Source organism: Cheilinus undulatus, linkage group 16 (assembly GCF_018320785.1).
Source record: "Cheilinus undulatus linkage group 16, ASM1832078v1, whole genome shotgun sequence".
NCBI classification, from domain to species: domain Eukaryota; kingdom Metazoa; phylum Chordata; class Actinopteri; order Labriformes; family Labridae; genus Cheilinus; species Cheilinus undulatus.
Window position 1 is genome coordinate 36,298,627 of NC_054880.1, and position 20,147 is coordinate 36,318,773.

The 20,147-nt window shown below is 39.5% G+C and overlaps 1 protein-coding gene across 1 annotated transcript in view; it reads left to right on the forward strand.

The window, feature by feature from the left end:
• The window catches only part of LOC121523230 (rap guanine nucleotide exchange factor 5-like), a 105,911-nt gene that overhangs the window by 1,258 nt on the left and 84,506 nt on the right, over window positions 1–20,147 (forward strand). Inside the window, exon 2 of the mRNA XM_041808021.1 lies at window positions 17,615–17,665. Coding sequence (XP_041663955.1) covers window positions 17,615–17,665 — 51 coding nt within the window. The remainder of the gene's footprint in view (window positions 1–17,614; window positions 17,666–20,147) is intronic.

The following is a 20,147-nucleotide window of genomic DNA, read 5'->3' on the forward strand; positions in this document are numbered from 1 at the left end:
TAATTCCCTCTGCGGGAATCAGAAAGTGAGTGCCAGGACAAAATGCCAAATGGGATAAAGATAGGCAGCATTTGTCGTGTAAAGCCTCTTTGGACAGAGGAGGTGAACGAATTATGCCACGTTAAATCTTGTTATTTCAAGAGATGTTTGAAGGGCTTATATTTTGAGTCTGCTTATTGTTCCTGTCATCTGTCTGATTAGTTTGATTACATTAACCTGCCATTAAAATGAGATGGTAGCCTAAGAGATATGCCTTTTTAAGATAAACAAACACTTATATACAGTGCACATAAAAAATTCCATCCCCTTGAATTTTTTACCCTTTCATTGATATTTATAAATCAGTCATGGTCAACATAATATGGCTATTTAGACAAAAAAGTGAAGTCAATAAAATAAAAATGTATAATATAAGCTAAGTGACTGCACAAATATTCACCCCTTCAAGTCAGTAGCTCCAGCTGTAATCACAGCACCGAGTCTGTGTGGATAGGTCTGGACACTGCAGGTTAACTCCATTCTTCTTTGAAATATTGCTCAAGCTCTGTCAGACTTGCACAGGGATCTGGCATGAACAGCCCCTTTTAAGTCCAACCACAAATCCTCTCTTAGCCACTCCAGATCATTCACCTTGTCGTCTTTTTAAACCATTTCTGTGTTGCTTTTTCTGTATGCTTTGGCTCATTGTCTTGCTGGAAAATAATCATCTCCCAAGCCGTATCTCTTGCAGACTGACCAAGATTGTCCTCAAGGTTTTCCCAATGTTTTGCCGCATTCATTTTACCCTCTACCTTTGCGAGCCTTCAGGGCCGGCTGCCAAGAAACATCCCCGTAGCATGATGCTGCCACCGCCGTGCTTCACAGTGGGGATGATGTGTTTATGGTGATGTGCAGTGCTTCACATAGCGTCTTGTCTGATGGCCAAAAAGCTTCATTTTGATTTCATCAGACCAAAGAACTCTTTCTCCCACTTGACCATGGAGTCTCCCACATGCCTTTTGGTGAACTCTAGTCCAGATTTAATCTGAGTTTTCTTCAACAGTGGCTTCTCTTTGCCATTCTCCCATAAGTCTTTGATTGGTAAAGAACCCAGCCAGCAGTTATTGTATGCAGAGTCTCTCCCATCTCAGCTGCTGAAGCTCGTAACTCCTCCAGTGTAGTCGTAGGTGTCTTAGTGGCCCCTCTCACTGGTCTCACTAGTGGATGCCCTGATCCAGGCAGATTTACACATGTGCCATATTCCCTCCATTTTTTTCCTCTGAGTTTCTTGAATTTTTCTTTTGCCTTTATGGTGTAATGGTAGCCAGGAATGCTGATTAACCAGTGACTGGACCTTCCAGACACAGGTGTCTTTATACTACAGTCACTTGGGACACATTCACTGCACTCAGGTGATCCTCATTTCACTAATTGTGAGACTACTAGCACCAACTAGCTGGACCTCTGATGAATTAGCTCAGTCACTTTAAAGGGGGTGAATATTCATGTAGTCACTTATTTTACAGTAGATATTTTTATTTAATTGACACTCATTTGTAGAAATCTGTTTTCACTTTGTCATTAAAGAGTATTTTTTCGTCAGAAAAGCCAGATTACAAAGACCATTATCGATGGTAAAACATCCATGCTTTTCTGAGGCACGGGTGACTTGAACAGCTTTCTTTTAGCTGGAGCACCACACACTGTGTAGGAAAAGAAAAGAAACTGATACTTATAAGAAGAAGGGAAATGCTAAGATATCCTCCCCCTGTCTTAATCTAACGTGCTGTGTGTGGGTGAGTGTGCTAAGGCGTGGGTAAGTGGTGTAAAGGTATGGGCTGTTCTGTGCAGACTGGTTCTCTCTGCACACTGGCAGCTGCCTTGGCATAACCTGGCACTCACACTTCACCAGAACAGACCTGAGCACATAAAACAATGCAAAGGATGAAGTAGCATGATAGCTTTGAAACTGTGACGCCTTCAGTCACATTTTCTCCAGTGGTGGACATCTCTACATACTTTTAACCCCTTTTGTTTCATGTAGAACAGAGAATATTATGTAATGTTCATGTATTTGATGCAGCTGAATTAAGGTGTTTTGCACAGACACATGTCACCTTTGGTGCCAACCTGCTGCAGCCTCACCTTTGAATCCAGTCTGACATTAATCTCTGTTGTGACTTGTTCTGGTATTCAATCATAAGTCCTTTATTGACGGTATTATGACAGAAAAGGTGTGATTTGCTGAAAGATAACTTCACTAATGGTAACTTTGACTACACTTGCAAAGGTGATTTGTTGAGTAGCCACACACAAGGAGGAAAAACCCTCCTAGTTTTACTTCCTCCTTTTAATACATGGCCACAGTTTAGTGAAGATTAGAATGACACCTATGGTTTAGTTATACCTTAAGACATACAGTAGAGTGGCGTGGACATTTATATTGCCATACAAAACATATGTGAAGTTAGTGATTAGTGATGTTGTGGGAACAGAGCAGGGCAGTCTTAAGGTGCTAAGCATGCAGTCAGCTAGCTGGACTGGAGATGCTGACAGATTTAGTTTGACAGATTTGTTTGTTTCTGTTTTTTATCCCCAAGTCCTGAGTCGGGTTTTTGCAACCAGCTTAACTGTGGCCTGTTTGGATTTTGTTGCAAACACTACGAAAAACACATTTGAATGGATGTTTGGAGTGAAACTTCTTCAAAGATGACCCTGCTGGAAATATCCAGCCAAGATGACTAATAAAGCTTTCTAACATCAAAATCTTGTCCTAACACGCAGTGATATAACAAGGAAAACTGTGGATAAAGATGATAATATGCAGTATTTGAGTCCAAGTCCAGAAAAGTTTCCTTACAGGGACAAGAAAGTGGAGAAATTACCCTTCTCTAAGCCCCTCCCTAAAACAACCACCGTCCAATCCTAGGTTAGCAACCGTCACTATGCATGGGAGGCCTGACATGCTTTCAATAGATGCTAGTGAGCTTACAAGACCTTCAAATCTTTACACTGATGTGTTGAATTTTACGCTTTCAAAAAAGCCAATAAAAACAAAAGGAGATGTGAGAGTTGAATTAAACACTGTGGAAGACTCAGTTTAATTAGCAGATGGCTAACATTTACACATGTAAATGAAAAGCTAACTCAACATAAGCTTAAAATGTAATCATATTTTAAGTTACTCTTTTTTAAAAGACCAATGTTGTTTGAGTACGTATGCCCCGATGGGTCACATATTTCTGTCTGAGTTCTGACCCGAGTCACGGACCGTAAAAAACAAGCCTGATAGTAAACCTGAGCTGTTATTTCCCTGTTACAGCCTCCCTGTTCACACAGATTACACACAATCAGACCGTGAAAATGACTATCAAAAGTAATTACTATATCCATCTGTATGTTAGATGTATGTCATCTGTATGTTTAACAAACATAACGAAAAATGTCGTCAGCTGTTTCGTACACACATACAGTCCGTTACAACACACACACTGCTGCATTTCACACATAAACAAACAGCACTTAGCTTCACGTTAGCCCGTTAGCTACTACGATACAACAGCCAAATAACACCCTCCAGAGAAAACACCAACAAACTTACAACAAATAACCAGCCAGCAGTCAGTTCTCACCAGACACCACATTAAAACTCAGCATTTAAGTAAAACTTGGGCCTTATTCTTCATAAGCTGATGAACTCAATTAAAGCTAACGCCCACCTAAAACTTTAAAATCCAACCATGGTGGTTTACGTGAAGAAGAAAAAGTTTAACGTAGCAGAAGCTCGACTCCCGGCTGCTGCTTTGTGTTTATGTTGCTAATCTGACTGCAGTCCTCCAGGTTTCAGCTTCATCACATCCTCCATCCATGATTAAATCACAATCCATCCATACCGTCATTTTCCTGGATAGCTGTCAGTAGTTTTAATGTCACTGAAGATTCTGCATGACGACCTCTTTCTCGATCTCATGAGTATCCCTTAACTTAATTAGCCATGTGCTAGCTTACGTGTTAGCTATTTAGCTTAATGCTAACGTATCTGTTCACACTCCAACAAAAGATAGCATGAATGTAGCTTTCACAAGCGTGCTGTGGATGTTTTGTCTCCTTCTCTGATAGAAGACTTTTTGCTACAAAATTTGATAGTATTTTCTTCAGATTACCCCCTACTTACATAGTGGAAAACGAGGTATTCAGCACGGAGGTTGTGAAAGCTTGCTGGACGTAGTTACCATAGGGGTGGGGCTTAGCGAAGGGCAATTTTTATAGTATTGCATTGTGTTAAACTGTGCCATGCCCTGCCACACTGTATCAAATCTTATTGTACTGTATCATATCACTGTAAGGGTTAATGTCTGACGATATGTCCCATTATCAGGAATTAATGGATGACACAGTGGCCTGAACCATCCGACATGCAGCAGAGGACTGTTGCCTCTGTGACGTCCATTAATCCCAGATAGCTGTAAACATACTTCAGTACTCTTGTAAATTGGACGGTGCATAGATACAAAGGAGTGACGGGAAAAAAACTAGTCTGCCCAGTGCACGTTGTGACAGGAGTTATCATTGGAAAGGCCTGAAGACGAGGGAGACAGGCTGTTTGTGATTGGACTATAAACCTGTAAGTTAACATGGACAGTCAGCTGATATAAAGGTTTGTTTGAGCAGATGAGACCTGTTTGAGTAAACAGAATAATACCCATTTATGCTCCACAAGATGATTTAAAAAGAAGCTAAATTTTTTAGCAACGCATCTTGTAGATTTTATTGCCTTGCCACTTTTCCATTACCCATCTTTACACACCGTTGTTTCCCACATAGTTTTCTGTTTACTTCACTTACTAATTCTTTTTGTAGTTTTTTTGTATTGTTTCCTCGATTTACTTTTCTCTGCTGTTTTGATATCTTACTGTCTTAAAAGGAATTCTGACTCTCCTCTACTAAATTATTTTAATTCAACCACATTGGAGAGTTTCTTAGCATGAACAAAGGTCATCCTCACAGCATCTCAATCAGATTTACGTCCAGACTTTGACTAGGCCTCTCTAAAACATTGGTTTTTTTTAAAGCCACTCAGAGGTGGTCTTACTGGTGTGTTTCAGATCATTTTCCTGCTGCATAACCCTCGAGCTTGAGTTCATGAACTGAAAGCTGGACATTCTCCTCTCTGGGTTTTCTGGTAGAAAGCAGAATTCATGGTTCCATCAACAAGTGGTCCAGACCATCACACTGCCACCATCATGTTTGACTGTTGGTATGATGTTCTTTTGATGAAATGCTGTGTTGGTTTTACTCCAGATGTAACGGGATGCACACCCTCTAAAACGTCCAACTTTTTTCTGGTCAGCCCACAGAAATTTTTTCTATAAGTTTTTTTTTAGTTTTTTGTCAAATGTGTACTTTTTGGCTAGGATGCCAAATTTTGCCCAGTCTCTTTCTTGAACACTGACCCTTACTGAGTCAAGTGAGATTTGCAGATCTTTAGATGTTGTTCTGGGTTCTTGTGTGACTCCCTGTATGAGTCGGCGATGTGCTTTTGGAGTCATACTGGTAGGCTGGCCACTCCTGGGATGGGTCACCACTGTTCCAGGTTTTCTCCATTTGTGGACAATGGCTCTCGCAGTGGCTTTGTCACCTTTTCCAAACTGATGCCATTAATTTCTTAAGACTGCATGATGATGTGTTGCTTTCTGAGATATTTTTGCCAACTTTTAAAAGAGCATTACTGTTTAAGTCACTGAAGGTTAATTTAAACCATCAATAAAACAAAGAACACTTTAACCACAAGGATCCTTCAAACCAAAAGATGTATAAAACATGCAGTAATAATGGGCTGTCAGAGAGTGTTGTTGAAGTTTCCTCTTTACTGTGTTTGCTTTCTTACTGAGGCAAAGAACGTAATGAATGCAAAGTGTAGAGAAGGTGTGAATATGCAGTGGTACATTTTTGCAGAAAGGATCTTTAAACTCAGTTGAATTGTAGAGCACCCTCACGTTAATTATGGTGTTCTGTTAGAGGCCTGGAGCGTCTTTGTCTTTCTGTCTTGTCTGATGTGTTTAAGGCAGACTTCACACTCAAAATTATACCGCTTCAGCACGTTACCAGATTATATAGTTCAAAATGGGACATTTGAATGCATACTATGAAAAAAAAACACAGCTAGTGTGACCAATAGTTTTGGAGTTGAGCCTTTTTGTGGATTAAAACTTCAACACAAAGCCACAATAGCATCTAAATGTACAGTATGCTTCTCCAAAGACATAATTTAGGCTGTGAATAAGATTATCACACTCATAATGTGAGCTCTCAGAATTTATGATCACTGTCTTAGTGGAAAGTTGATGATATTCTCCAGAAGATTATCTCATTCCTGCATTATTATGCAGCAAAAGAGTGGCTTATGGTGTGTTTTTATGTCTGCCAGCAATATTTCACATCCATAACTGCATTATACATTGAGATTAGAGAGATGAAAGGGCAAGAGAGAAGAAGAGAGAGAGTCGACTCAGAGCATAAATGTTTCCTCATACTATCACAGAAAACCCTGTGTTTGGCTGGAAGGATTAGCATAGTGAGAAAACGCCTAAACTACTTCCAGTTATTTTTAACAACTTAATTATACTTAATACATTCATTTTAAGATGTACACAAGAATGCATGTGTGAATGCAGAAAATACAGAAAGGAAAAGAAACAAATGCATGTTTCAGATATCTTTATTTTAACACAATTTGGTTGTAAATTTTAATATTAATATGATATGTTTTGATTGGATGGGATTTATATGATGTAATTCTTTTTAAAAATCTGGTCTCCCAAAATGAATGGTTGTTGCAGAGGTAATAAGTTGAAATCCTACTCTTTACTTATGCAAAAATTAGTGACCAACAAGATGTCTGTTATCAGAACTACAAAGGCCTAGGTCAGTGTTTTTCAACTGGTCTAGCTTCAGCATTTACTACCACCTCTTAAATGAGAAATAGTGACACAAATGTAAGTACATTTCCAACCAATCTAGGTAATGTAATGACAAATGAAGTTTGGACCTAAGATGGGACAAAGCATTAACCTGACAGAAACCTCCCATAGACGGTGTTTGGGAAAAGGCAGAGCCCTTGAAAAAAACTCGGAGGGTGATTGGATGAATGTTCTGTCTGTCACAACTTTACGGGCCAATCAGAGCAACAAAACGTGACGATTAGACTGTTGTCAAATACGGTCGAGAGAAGGGCAAAAACATGGTTTCTGCTAAGAAAAGAAATCATTGCTGTTCTTTGTCCTTCTTTTAACGTAGAAATGTTGTCAAGTTCTGATAAAACTGGCGCTTTAGCAGCATCCCCACTAATCTCTTCCGCCATAACTGCACCGGCCTCTTGTTGCTGCTTGTTTATGCCATGACTCCGCCATGCCCGAAAGTACTGCCCCTTGACGCCGATTGGTCCTGTAATTTTCTAACTGCCCCCAAACGGTTCAGACGGGAGATTTGCAAGATGGATTCAACAGTAAGAGACACAGAAACAGGCATATCCATCTGCTTTGTAAGGTTAACTTGTCATTGCATTGAGAAAAATAAAATAAATGTTGCTTAGGGATTCTGCTGACATAGACTCTCCGTCATGACTTTGTTTTTTTCCAGGACCCACTGAAAAGAGTTTGGCGAACCACTTCTAGGTCCAGATCCAGCAGTTGAGAACCATTGGTCTAGATGATGTATGCAGAGTTCATGATGGTCAACTTTTCTGCAGCTCTGACTGAAAATGCTAAATCTGTTTTCTTAGTTTAAAATGAACAGTCACCTCTTGCTCATGTAGTATTCTGCCTGGTACCATTCCCATGGAGTGACATACACTGGTTAAGTGGTGGATTTATACATCATGCTAGGGTTTTAACAGTCCACAGAAGTCATGGTCTGGTTTCTGCCTCAGTTTGGGGGTCATGGTTTGTTACCAGTTTTGTTAAATGGGAAACACACAACAAACTAGGTCTTTTCCTAGGTTTCTCTTATTTAATATTTTGAACTGGTAGCAGACACTGTCACAGTTCATCCAGTATTAATTAAACTGCCAGTGAACCTTGATAAAATCTGTAGCGTTTTGAACGTTAGCACAAAAAAGTGCAAAACAACATGCAAAATACAAAGCAACATGGAAATGAATAGCCTCTCCTGATATGAAATGACAAAATATACACAATGAGAAAAGGTAAAATAAAATGCACTCATCCTTGAGAAATTTATATTTATTATTTATAAAGTGTGTGATCACGTATGTGTTAGATGACAGCAGGTGCAGGAATTATTTGTTGAACCACACCTGATAGAAGCCAGTGACGCACAGCAGCCTGGTGTATGTAAACACAGGAGGGAACACTGTACGGGCTTGATGGCTTTGGATTCACAATTAAAACTGGGCTCTTCTGCTGTCATATATGTGCACAGTACAGAGGAGTTAAGGAGAGTTATAAGAAGCTGGGAAGTCTTGTAGCAGCAACAAGCATGGAGACTTGATGGAGCTACATGTAACTTTAAATATGCTGTATATGTTAGTTCACTTTGGGTTTACCCCTACATCAGACATATGATCAAATTAGGTATGCACGATATTATCGGCATGATATTGGTATTGGCAAAATTTCTGGCAATTACAACCGATATTTTGGCTGTCCAATTTGTGAAAATAATATAATTGCAGTTTTTTTTCCTGCAGTATTGTGTTTGTTATTTAATATGCAATTACTTTTAGGTTCCTCATCTTATGTGTTGTTCAAGAAACACAAGCAGTAGATTATTCCATATTAAAACCAGCACAATATTAGATCAATTACTGTAAACTAGGGATTAAAGATTTGAAAAAAAAAAAAAAAATCTAATTGTGATTGTGGCTCATGTAGCAAAGTTAAAATCATTTGCTGTACTGAAAAAGATGCTTTTTTTGTTATTCTGGTTTTGATTAAGGAAATCATAAACATGAACATGAAAAGTAGGATTTTTGTAAACTATTAAAAAACACTTAAATGTATGCATAAAATGTAGAGTAAAATATTTCTGCTGCTGCAATAAAGTATCAAACTGATATTTTGACACATTTCAGGTTAAGGAAATATTGCACTGTCTGCAACTTGAAAAAGTACAACAGACTATATTGTGATTTAATCTTATTTGTGATGAATTGCCCAGCCTTAGTTTTGGCAATGAAAATCTGCCAATCAGCTGTAAATATTAGCTGCACTGGCACATATCCTTACTGGAGGTTGAGGCTGGACCAACAGACCTACATCAGCTCAATTCTTTTTCTTTATCCATCATCATTCCTTACACTTAAATGGTGTTTTAAGGGCTGAATTAGTTACTTTAAATTATTTGTTTTAAGGACTGGAGTTTTAGGTCTGAACTATAATTGATATCAGCTGAAATAAATGTATGACTGTTGACACATATCCAACATCGTGCATGCCTAGATCAAAAGTGTTGTCTCTTCTAACACTTCCTCTGTGTGCAATGATGCACATGCCCTCTGTTCCATTTTTCTATTTTTCAAACTCGGTAAAGGAGGATTTCCTAAATAGATGAAATGAACTGTGTGCAGTGTTTTAAATAGAAAAACCCTGAACCTGGAAATCCCCAGTTGATTTCAGTTGAACATTGCATTTGGTGTTATAGCAGCCAGTATTATTATTTATTAACATACTATTGACTACGGCTCTATTTTGCTCAGAAGTTACCTATAGTTTATCAACAATAACTTCCTGATCATTTCTTATCATTTACAGTAATGGATGAAAGTATTGGCACCCCTGGAATTTTTCTAGAAAATACACCATTTCTCCCAGAAATTGTTGCAATTACAAATGTTTTTGGTATACATGTGTTTATTTCCTTTATGTGCGTTGGAACAACACAAAAAATCAGAAGAAAAAAGACAAAATTGACATAATTTTACACAAAACTCAAAAATGGGCTGGACAAAATTATTGGCACCCTTTTAAACTGTGGGTAAATCATTTTATTTCAAGCATGTGATGCTCATTTAAACTCACCTGTGGCAGTAACAGGTGCTGGCAATCTAGAAATCACACCTGAGGCCAGTTAGAATGTCTAAAAGTTGACTCAGCCTTTGTGTTGTGTGCCTGTGTGTGTCACGCCAAGCATGGAGGAGAGAAAGAGGAGCCCAGAATCATCATCAAAATTGTGGAAACATATGAACATTCTCATGGTTTCAAGACCATCTCCAGAGATCCTGAAATTCCTTTGTCCACTGTGCGTAATATAATCAAGAAGTTTATAACCCATGGCACTGTGGCTAATCTCCCTGGACGTGGACGGCAAAGAAAAATTGACAAAAGAATGCAACGCAGGATAGTTGGAATGGTGGATAAACATCCTCAGTCAACTTCCACACAAATTCAGGCTGTCCTGCAGACTCAGGGTGCAAAAGAGTCAGCTTTGTCATCTAAATGAGATGAAGCGCCACAGCAGGAGACTGAGGAGAACCCCACTGCTGACAGAGACATAAAAAAGCCAGACTGGAGTTTGCAAAAATGTACCTGAGTAAGCCTCAATCCTTCTGGGAGAACATTTTGTGGACAGATGAGACTAAGGTAGAGCTTTTTGGAAAAGCAGGTCATTCTACTGTTTGCAGAAAACAGAATGAGGCCTACAAAGAAAAGAACACAGTACCTACAGTCAAACATGGTGGAGGTTCAAAGATGTTTTGGGTTATTTTGCTGCCTCTGGCACTGGGAGCCTTGACTGTGTGCAAGGAATCATGAAATCTGGAGACTATCAAAAGATTTTGGGCCACAATGTAGGGCCTAGTGTCAGAAAGCTGGGTCTGCATCAGAGATCATGGGTGTTCCAGCAGGACAATGACCCCAAACATACCTCATAAAGCACCAAGAAATGGTTGGAGACAAAGCGCTGGAGAGTTCTGACGTGGCCTGCAATGAGTCCGGATCTAAATACCATTGACCACCTATGGAGAGATCTCAAAACTGCTGTTGCAGGAAGCACCCTTCAAATCTGAGAGACCTGGAGCAGTTTGTAAAAGAAGATTGTTCCAAAATTCCAGTTGAGAGATGTAGGAAGCTTGTCGATGGTTATAGGAAGTGATTGGTTTCAGTTATTTTTTTCAGAGGTTCTGCAACCAGATATTAAGTTGAGGGTGCCAACAATTTTGTCCGGCCTTTTTTTTTTAGTTTTGTGTAAAATTATGTCAATTTTGTCTTTTTTCTTCTGATTTTTTGTGTTGTTCCAATGCACATAAAGGAAATAAAAGTGTATACCAAAAACATTTGTAATTGCAACAATTTAAAATACAAATGATGTATTTTCTGGAAAAATTCCAGGGGTGCCAAATATTTTCGTCCATGACTGTATTTACCCCAAGAAAGAACAATAAAGCATTGCTAAAGTTGACATAGCCATACATGTCATTAACCAGCGCTGCATGTTGCGTTAGGTTCATGGACGACCACAGCATGTTTAGTTTTAGCGCTCCAGACTCAGGGCAGCTCTCACTGAATCCCTGCTCATTTCTATAGGGGCAGACACCATCAGATAAAGGTGGGAGACTGGAGTGTCTCTGGTGACTGTGCTTACTGTGTACTATCCAAAAACTCAACTTAATAAAAAAACGCACACAGCTTCAAGAGACGATGTCCATAGCTCTGCTAAGTTAACCAGCTACCACTACTGTTTCCTGGCGTGCCTGGGACTCAGGACTAAGGGTACCCCCTTGACACTAAACCAGCTGTTATATCAAAACATGATCGGTGACCAGCAGCAAGGATCCTGATCAGGGCATCCCTACTCCAGACCATAGAGCTTGAGGCCCAGCAGGGGGTTCTTGGCAGTGAAACTGTCAGAGTTTGATGATCAGGACATGCCATCAGTCTTATGCAACTTTCTCATCTAAACCAGACACTGATGCCTGCTCTCTTTTTTTTTCTTCCCATTAATAGTAAAGTGTTAGAGTGCCTCTACAGACCAGGAGGACTTTGTATTATTTCTGTACTGCGTTTCTCTTGTGTCGTTTAGTTGAAATGTTTGATGTCTTTGTACCATTTCTTCATTTGCAGTGTGTTTGGTGTTAACGCAGCTGTTTTTGCAGCACGTTTAAGCTGTTGCATTTATTTTGGACATTTGCATATGCTTTTTATGTTTGCCCTTGTAAGCCACTGTGCTGCTGACTAAAAAACAATAAAATTGTTCCATTTGAGAGTGTAGAACAGGTGGATTTATGCACCTGCCTACCTTTTTATACCCACACTAGACCACAGACTTCAAGTGTTTGTAAATCAGAGGTCAGGTCTGCTCTCTGTTAGGTGACTTGCCTCAGCTGCTCCCCTCTATGTTTGGCATTTCTGTGTGTTTTTATTGAGCTGAAGCTGCTCTTTTGTCTCCATTTTGACTTCCTTGTATGACAGATCTGTTGAGGAGTTGACAGGAGCTTAGTGTGAATGTGTATGCGTATGCGAAGCTTGCCAAGCGTACCGTGCTACAGCTCGTCACTGTGCTCAGCAATCTAATCTGAGAGTAATCCATTTCTTGCAGATAATGACCTCACTCTCTGCTAGCCCCCCTCTCTCTCTCTGTACACACTTTGAAGTCATCACACAGATAAGCATGTCAGCATGTGCTCCCTCTTTACAGCTCTCATTCCCACTCATTCAACCTCTCCTCTCCTCTGTCTCTCTTTTGGCCTGCGGTGTAACAACAGCGATGGAGTCTGTGATGGAGGAGACTGTGTTTGTGGGGATCACGGCCAGCAGACTTTTTCTCTGGTCTCGTGAATGAAACACCTCTAGCTCTGGCGTGCCTTTAGTGAGGAGAGATGGCGGAGGAGAAACAAAGGCCTCCTGAGAGATCTGTATTCAGCAGACAGCAGTGAGACAAAGAGATGGAGAGATAAGATAGAGCGACCGAGACAAAGGAGAGAGAGAGACAGAGATAGCGAGAGTCAGAAACAATTTATTTAGTCTGTGTGCTTGGCTGGCTGGTGTGCTCTACTTAACCCCCAGTCCAAACACTGCATGTCTTCAAACACACAAAAATACACCCCCTCTATAGTGATATCTCCGAGGACGTCTGCACTGAGCTGGCACTTTTCTAAGTCAAAGACTGAGCTCTTTTTAAATTGTTTTCCAGTGTGGGTGAATTTGAGAGTCCAGCCTCGGGATTTATTGTGTGAGGGGAACAGCTGTGATTTTTGGACTTTGTGTGACCTCCAGCTTCTCTGTGATCTCTAATTTCTAATGCATCTGATGCAGAACACTTTCTTGATTAGACTGCCTGCACTATCAAATGAAGATTACTCTTTAGATTATGCTATGCTTATTGCTTTCTATTTTTATCATTTTTCAATTAATAACAATTAGAAACCCAACAATGTTTAGCTTGCTGTTGCTGTACAAATAAAGTTATTCCTGCCATAGAAACAGGATAAAAAAGCAGAAAACCTTGTAACCTCGATCATGATTTTAATCCAAATTCTTAACTGATTTGATTGCTATTGCTGTCAGATAATCTATTTTTCTATTTTTGTATACAGAAATAAAAATGTTTGTAAATGTAAATCATGAGTTTGACTGTTTTGGAAGAAACGAGACCAGAATGTGAATGAAGACAAATTTGAGATTTTGCCCCAAAAGAATTTCCAAGGAATAATTCTACATTTTAGGAAATAATCATGTGTTATTGCTAGCTGAGCTTTGGATGGGTTCCAGATTACTGCAAGTGTTTGGTGTAAATGCAATAGGCTTTAACTAGAAGAGGTTTCATTTAGTTTAAAGTGACAAAGTAGAAGGCAATATAGGATCTGGTAATCCTAAAGGGGATAGGACATTGACGTGGTGGCCCATACATTTTTCATACCACGTCACACAACCTGTTCTGTCTGGCCCTGCCACACCAGTACAGCAAAAGACACACGTCACTCACTCACAGCTACTGCTAAATAAATAGTCCTGTCAAAAATTCCCTGTGATAATCTGTGTAGTGCACAATTTGTACATGGAAAGTTTAGAATGCTTGAAATGTCCATATTGGATTCCTGCCTTCATTTTTTAAAGTATCAGTAATATTTAACTTGTCTCTCTTATTATTTTTCATACCTACAGTATTCCAGTTTCACTTTACTATAAAAATTACATTTTTAAGAATGACTTTTGCTTTACTTCTGCTTAAAATGGCAACACAGTTTCTGTAATGAAAGGATGAGTGAGGATTTTAGTATTACTAACACTGTTTGCAGCAGCTGTCTTAAGCTATTATCAGCGCCACGTGTCAGCTCATGCCAACTAAAGCATAAAGTGCTGCTCATGATCTTTGGGAAACTCTGAGTTAACAGCATCATTCATTGCTGGTTTGGATGACACAGACTAGCCCAGTGAGCCTAGCTGTTGTTGCTAACTGCTAATTAGCCTGGTGTCACTGCAGTGTTTTACCTTTTTACAGCTTGCATGACTCAACTCCTTTGAAGAAACCCGAAATAATCCAGAATATTTACCTTTAGCCTGCTGGCACTAAGTTAGCTTTCACACTAGGGGCCCAGTCCTGGATCCGAGTGCATGTCAGCCCAAAGTCCGGTTCGTTTTGGTCAGTGTGAATGCAAACGAACCACGCCAGGGCTCCAGGCCCAGGCCCACTTGGGGAGGTGGTCTCGAGAGCAATTCAAGTGGACTCTGGCACGGTTCACATGACATGTGAATGCAATAGCGCCCAGATACAGGACAGAATGTCATATCAGCTGTATAATGTCATCGTAAAAAGTAAACTTCTTTCCACCGCATGGCAGTTTCTTCACATTCATCCACAATAAAAGATAGAAATGATCAAACTCAAGTCGAACGGCCTGTTATGACTCACCTTGACTAATAGTCATAGATGGGACTCGATGTTTTCTTCCAAAGAAAATAGAAGCAGTTGTTTCTGCAAATTTTGTGCCCATCACAACAAAGCTGTTTCATACTACCCATGGACGCTCTGTCCAATTAAAAATTCAACATTAATTTAACTTTAACCAAAGAGTGACAAAAACTTAATGTAAGGTAAGAAAAATGTTCAGCAGCACTACAACTGTGTGAAGCAAGACTGCCTGAAGTCACGGCACCAGGTCAGGAAATAGTGTGGCACATAATCACCCACAAAAACACAGATTCTTATTCTTAAAAAATTGAAACCATTTGTGCTAGTTAGCTTCAGCCATGCCTGAATGTAGATTGAATTTCCTCTGGACAGAGCCAAACGACTAAATGACTGCCTGATAAAGCTTTATATTTAATGAACATACTTAGATCCATTATTGTAACCCTTTGCAAAAAAAGCATATTCCTTTAAAGAAATGGCAATATCTCTCTATCTCTCTCTTTTCACACCTAATCAGTCTGTGATCCATTCATCTGCTTAGGTGTGTTTGGGACATCCCAGTCAGTATCATGACTCTAATGAGGATCACAAACCACTCTAAATCTCTCTGATCATTTCTCTATTTCATTTTCTTTCAGCTCAAAGTCACAGCCTTGGATGGCTCTCTCTCGCTCTGCCTTTGTCATGTTCACTTTTTCTCTCTTTGACGATTACAATTAAAGTGATCTCTTCGTCTCTCGCCGCCTCATCTCTCCCCCTCTCCATCTGTCACGCTCACATTCCCTGTCATAAATTCACACACGCTTGTGATTGGTTCAGCCTCCCACTCCTCTTTCTCCCCTTTATATTTCTTCATCTACATCCATCTTTCACAGTTGCTTAGGTGCTTTTCATTTGTGCCATCATTTGATCTCTCTGTAGCTCTCTATTCGTCATCATCTATCGGTTTTTAACGTCAGCCACAGAGCGGGGAAAGGCAGCAGTCATGTTAGCACAGGCTCAGATTTGCTGTAAAGGCTTTTTGAAGGGAATCTTACCATCTTTTAATGATCCTGCTGTAGAGAGAGAGAGTCTATAGACCAGTAGCACTGCTGGAAGTTCTTACCTGCCATCAATGATGCTAAAAACATGTTTAAAGCCTTAAAGCTTGTGTTTTAAATCAGAAAACAGCATGAATTTTCCACAATTCTGACTCATAATTTTGCTGCATTGTTCTAACAATGAGTACTTATTCTTTTTTTTTCTTGTTTGTTTGTTTGGTTTTTGGTTGTCTGCTTGTTTTTGTTGTTTTCTTGTTATTCTTTTGTGTATATATGTTCACTTCATCACCAATTAAAAAAAAGACCTGCAAAAATCCAATACTGGAGTGTTTTTTTCAGCGACAGACTTCACAGACATGTTTTGAGGACCTCTGAGAACAATATAAGCTTGTCTTATAGGGGTAGAATATATGACCTTTAGGTATATTTTACTTCATTTAGTTGTCACACCTTCATTAAACACAGACACGTGTCTACATGAGAGTTATGAAGGCGTGCCAGCTTTTGTTAACTTTAATCAGGCACGTTTGTGGAGATTTTTTCTCAGGGAGATCAAAGAGTCTTTGTCTATCAGATTCAAACCTCTTCTCACACAGGTGTGACTCAGTGTTGTAAAACAATAAAACGTGAGATTAGTTGAGTGGGTGTAATGATTTTATTGACACAGTAAAGTTAGGCTTGCCCGGGATGGACACTGACCTATTAACCTTTTATTTTAAATTAGTTATGCTTTTAATAGATCAGGGTGATTTCATCACTACTTAGTTTGCAACATGTGCACAAGGAGAAGAGGGAATTGGATATTAACAGCTGGTACATCAACTTTAAAGTATTGCAAAATAAAAAAAGCTAGGATTTCGCTTCATTGCAGTCTGTTAAAGATAATTATATTGAGTTTCTCCTTGTGAAGTTATTTGTAAAAAGAGAAAACCTTCATGATCAATTCAAATTATTGTGCTAATTAAGTGATATTTTATCTTTCAACCTGTTTGGGACTTCATAAATTCTTTTCTCAAAATGAGCCTGCAAGGCAAGTTTTTCTTTGTAGCAGCAGAGCAACGAAGACGAGATGTTTCAGTGTTACAGCCTGATGTTTTACACTGCAGAGAAATAATGAAACAGATGTCTGCATGTTTCCGCTCCACTTGATCCAACGCGTACTATCATTTTTAATCTGGTTTATAACAAGTGTGTCACTGCAGCAAGTAAAGCTGTCTTCTAGCTCCTCTGGCACCACAATAATCCATAAAGATTAAGAGTTTATTTCCTGAAAGGGGAAGTGGAGGTGGAGTGGAGACACCCAGGGCAAAGGCTACATCATGATGGCCTAATTTTGAAACCATAGCTGGAATTTTCAGAGTTAGGTTGTTAATATAGGACTTGTGAGTGTGATTTCTTATGAAGGAATGACCTGATAAATGTATTTCTTATCAATACTTATTGGTCAACTGTACTGGTTTCAGTTTGGTGAGGCCTTGAGTGAATATGAGTCACTGTTGATAACATAATTTAGTTCACTTTTTAATTGAAATGAAACAAAAACTAAAGGAAAAGTTTGATTGTGCAATGATTGCTGCTGATGTTGGTTTAAATGAAATGTGACTAATGTTTTTAGAATGGTTAAATTGGTCTTTCTCACCTCAGTCTTGTTTGTTTAGTGTGTTTTCTAAATGTGTGTGTGTTCATGCATTTGTGTTGATTCTTATCGATTGTCTGTTTTGTTTCAACAGCAATCACCTGACACTATTCCTGGACCGAGCTCTGGACCTACAGTAAACAAGGTAAGGAAACGCACACCTACACGGACACATGTGAAGCTGATGTCATCTCTTTAGCTTTTGCTGTGGAGCTGACGTGTTTGTTTAGCCTCAATACAGATAACATCAGTGGTGATAATACCTTGGGCGTTTTTCCAAGTGAGTTTCACTTTCTGCAGCACACAAAGTCTTAGTTTGTCATGCATCACTATAATGTGGTTTGGCAAATATTTCAGCACTCAGAAAAGGCCTCAGGGCTTCAATATTTTAAGCTACACATCTTTTTCTTTGAACTTTTAAAACATTAGCGAAAGAAGTAAAAAAAAAAAAAAAAAGTTAGAATGAAATAAATCAACATCTGAAGCCTGAAAGTTGTTTTTCATCTACGCTGCTGTTACCCTGTGTCAAAAACTCTCAGTGTTGATTTTCTTGAAGTATTGCAATCAGTTTTATTTTATATTGAAATACATTTGGTCTCTAAAGCTATGATACTTAAGAGACTTCTCATTTCTGCACAGCAAAGTCTGAAAATTTAGCCGTTAACTTTATCAAAGCAAACCAAGTTGTACTTTTACCATCTCTGGTTTTACTGTTTTAAAGTTGTTAGTCTGGAAAATATTCATTAAGACCTGACCTGGTAGCTTAAAATGGACCAATCAATAACCCATGGAGATGTGGTTGAGATTCAATTTTCTCTGAGGTTGTCAAAGTTTTATTTGCACATACACTTTATGGACAAAAGTATTCTGATGCCTGACCATTACACCAACAGGGACTGTAGCGGCATTGTTTTTAGACTCATGTACTTTAATATGGAGTTGGCTCACCTTTTTCAGCTATAACAGCCTCCACACGGCACAAGATTTTGGAGTGTCTCTGTGGAAATTTGTGCCCATTCATCCTGTATAGCACTTATGAGGTCAGGCACTGATGTTGAGCAAGAAGGCCTGGCGTCCAATCTCTGTTCCATTTCATCCCAAAGGTGCTCGATGGGATTCAGGGTTCTGTGTGGGCCAGTCAAGCTCTTCCACACTGCACTTGTCAAACCAAGTCTTTATAGTCCTTGCTTTGTCCACTGGGGCACAGTCATGTTGGAATAAAAAGGAAGCATAGCGTAGATTGGTCTTCACTGGAGATACGGGGTCTAGGCCAAACCCTGAAAAACAGCCCCACGCCATTATCCCTCCACCAAACGTCACAGTTGACACAACGCAGTCAGGCAGGTAATGTTCTCCTAGCATCCATCAAACCCAGACTCACCCATATGACTGTCAAACAGAGAAGCGTGATTGGTCAGACCACAGAACATGTTTCCACTGCTCCACAGTCCAGTGTCAAACTCTTGGACTGCTGATGTGAGTCTTGAATGCAGGTGCTAATCCATGGAAACCCATTCATGAAGCTCCTGATTAACAGTTTTTGTGTTTACATTAATACCAGAGGAAGTCCGTAACTCTCCAGCTATGGATAGCGACTTTTAGGCACCATGTGCCTCAGCTCTGTGATTTTACGTGGTCTTTCACTTCTTGGCTGTGTTGCTGTTGTTCCTAAACACTTCCACTTTCTAATATCACTTACATTTGACTTTGAATATCCAGCATGGATGAAACTTCATGAACCATCTTGTTGCAAAGGTGGCATCCATCACAGTACTACGCTTGAAGTCAGTGAGCTCTTCAGAATGACCCATTTAGGATCACAAATGTTTGTAAATGTACACAGCATGGCTAGGTGCTTGATTTTATACACCTGTGGCATCGGGTCTATCGAAACACCTGAATTCAATAATTGACAGGTGTGGCCAAATACTCGGCGAAGGTAATAATCCATGTCAGCATTTCTGATGGTAGCCTTGTGTTCCAAGACAGTCTGGCTGCAGACCGCTCATCGCCCATCTCTGACGGCTCATCTCCAACTCACAGCCCGCACATCTGAGACGCTGTGCATCTCAGAACATAAATACACGCTAAAACTTCCAAAAATAAAATCGGTTTAAACTTCCTCTGTCAATCTACCACTGAAATTAACACAAACCATTCAAAACTAAAACCATATTACACTTCTGGATTAAGCGTTTTAGCTATACATCTATTTATAATGAGTTAGACAGTCGAAGCTTTTGTTTTGCGTCTGAGATGTGCTGTTTGTTATAACCGTTACATGTGAAATATGACTAATGTAACTTCCTCTTTTCCTTCGTTGGTGTTTATATGTGGTTGGCATTCGCTTTCTTCTTCTCCTATTACCAGCACTTAGCTTTCGTCTGAGGTTAGCGGCATCTCACATAAGCGGTCTGCCGGAGGGCTGTTTGAGTTTGACAGTCTGCAGCCAGAACCCTGTCTTGTGTTCTGTAATTCTTAATTTGAGATTATGTTTAGCGTTACACACATCATGCCACAAGGATATCTCAAGAAAAGATGGCAAGGGTAGAGAGGTAATTAATGAATTGTTTTATGTCTTTTTTGAAATGGCACCAGCTAGTTTTAAAAAACTGCAACAAAAAATT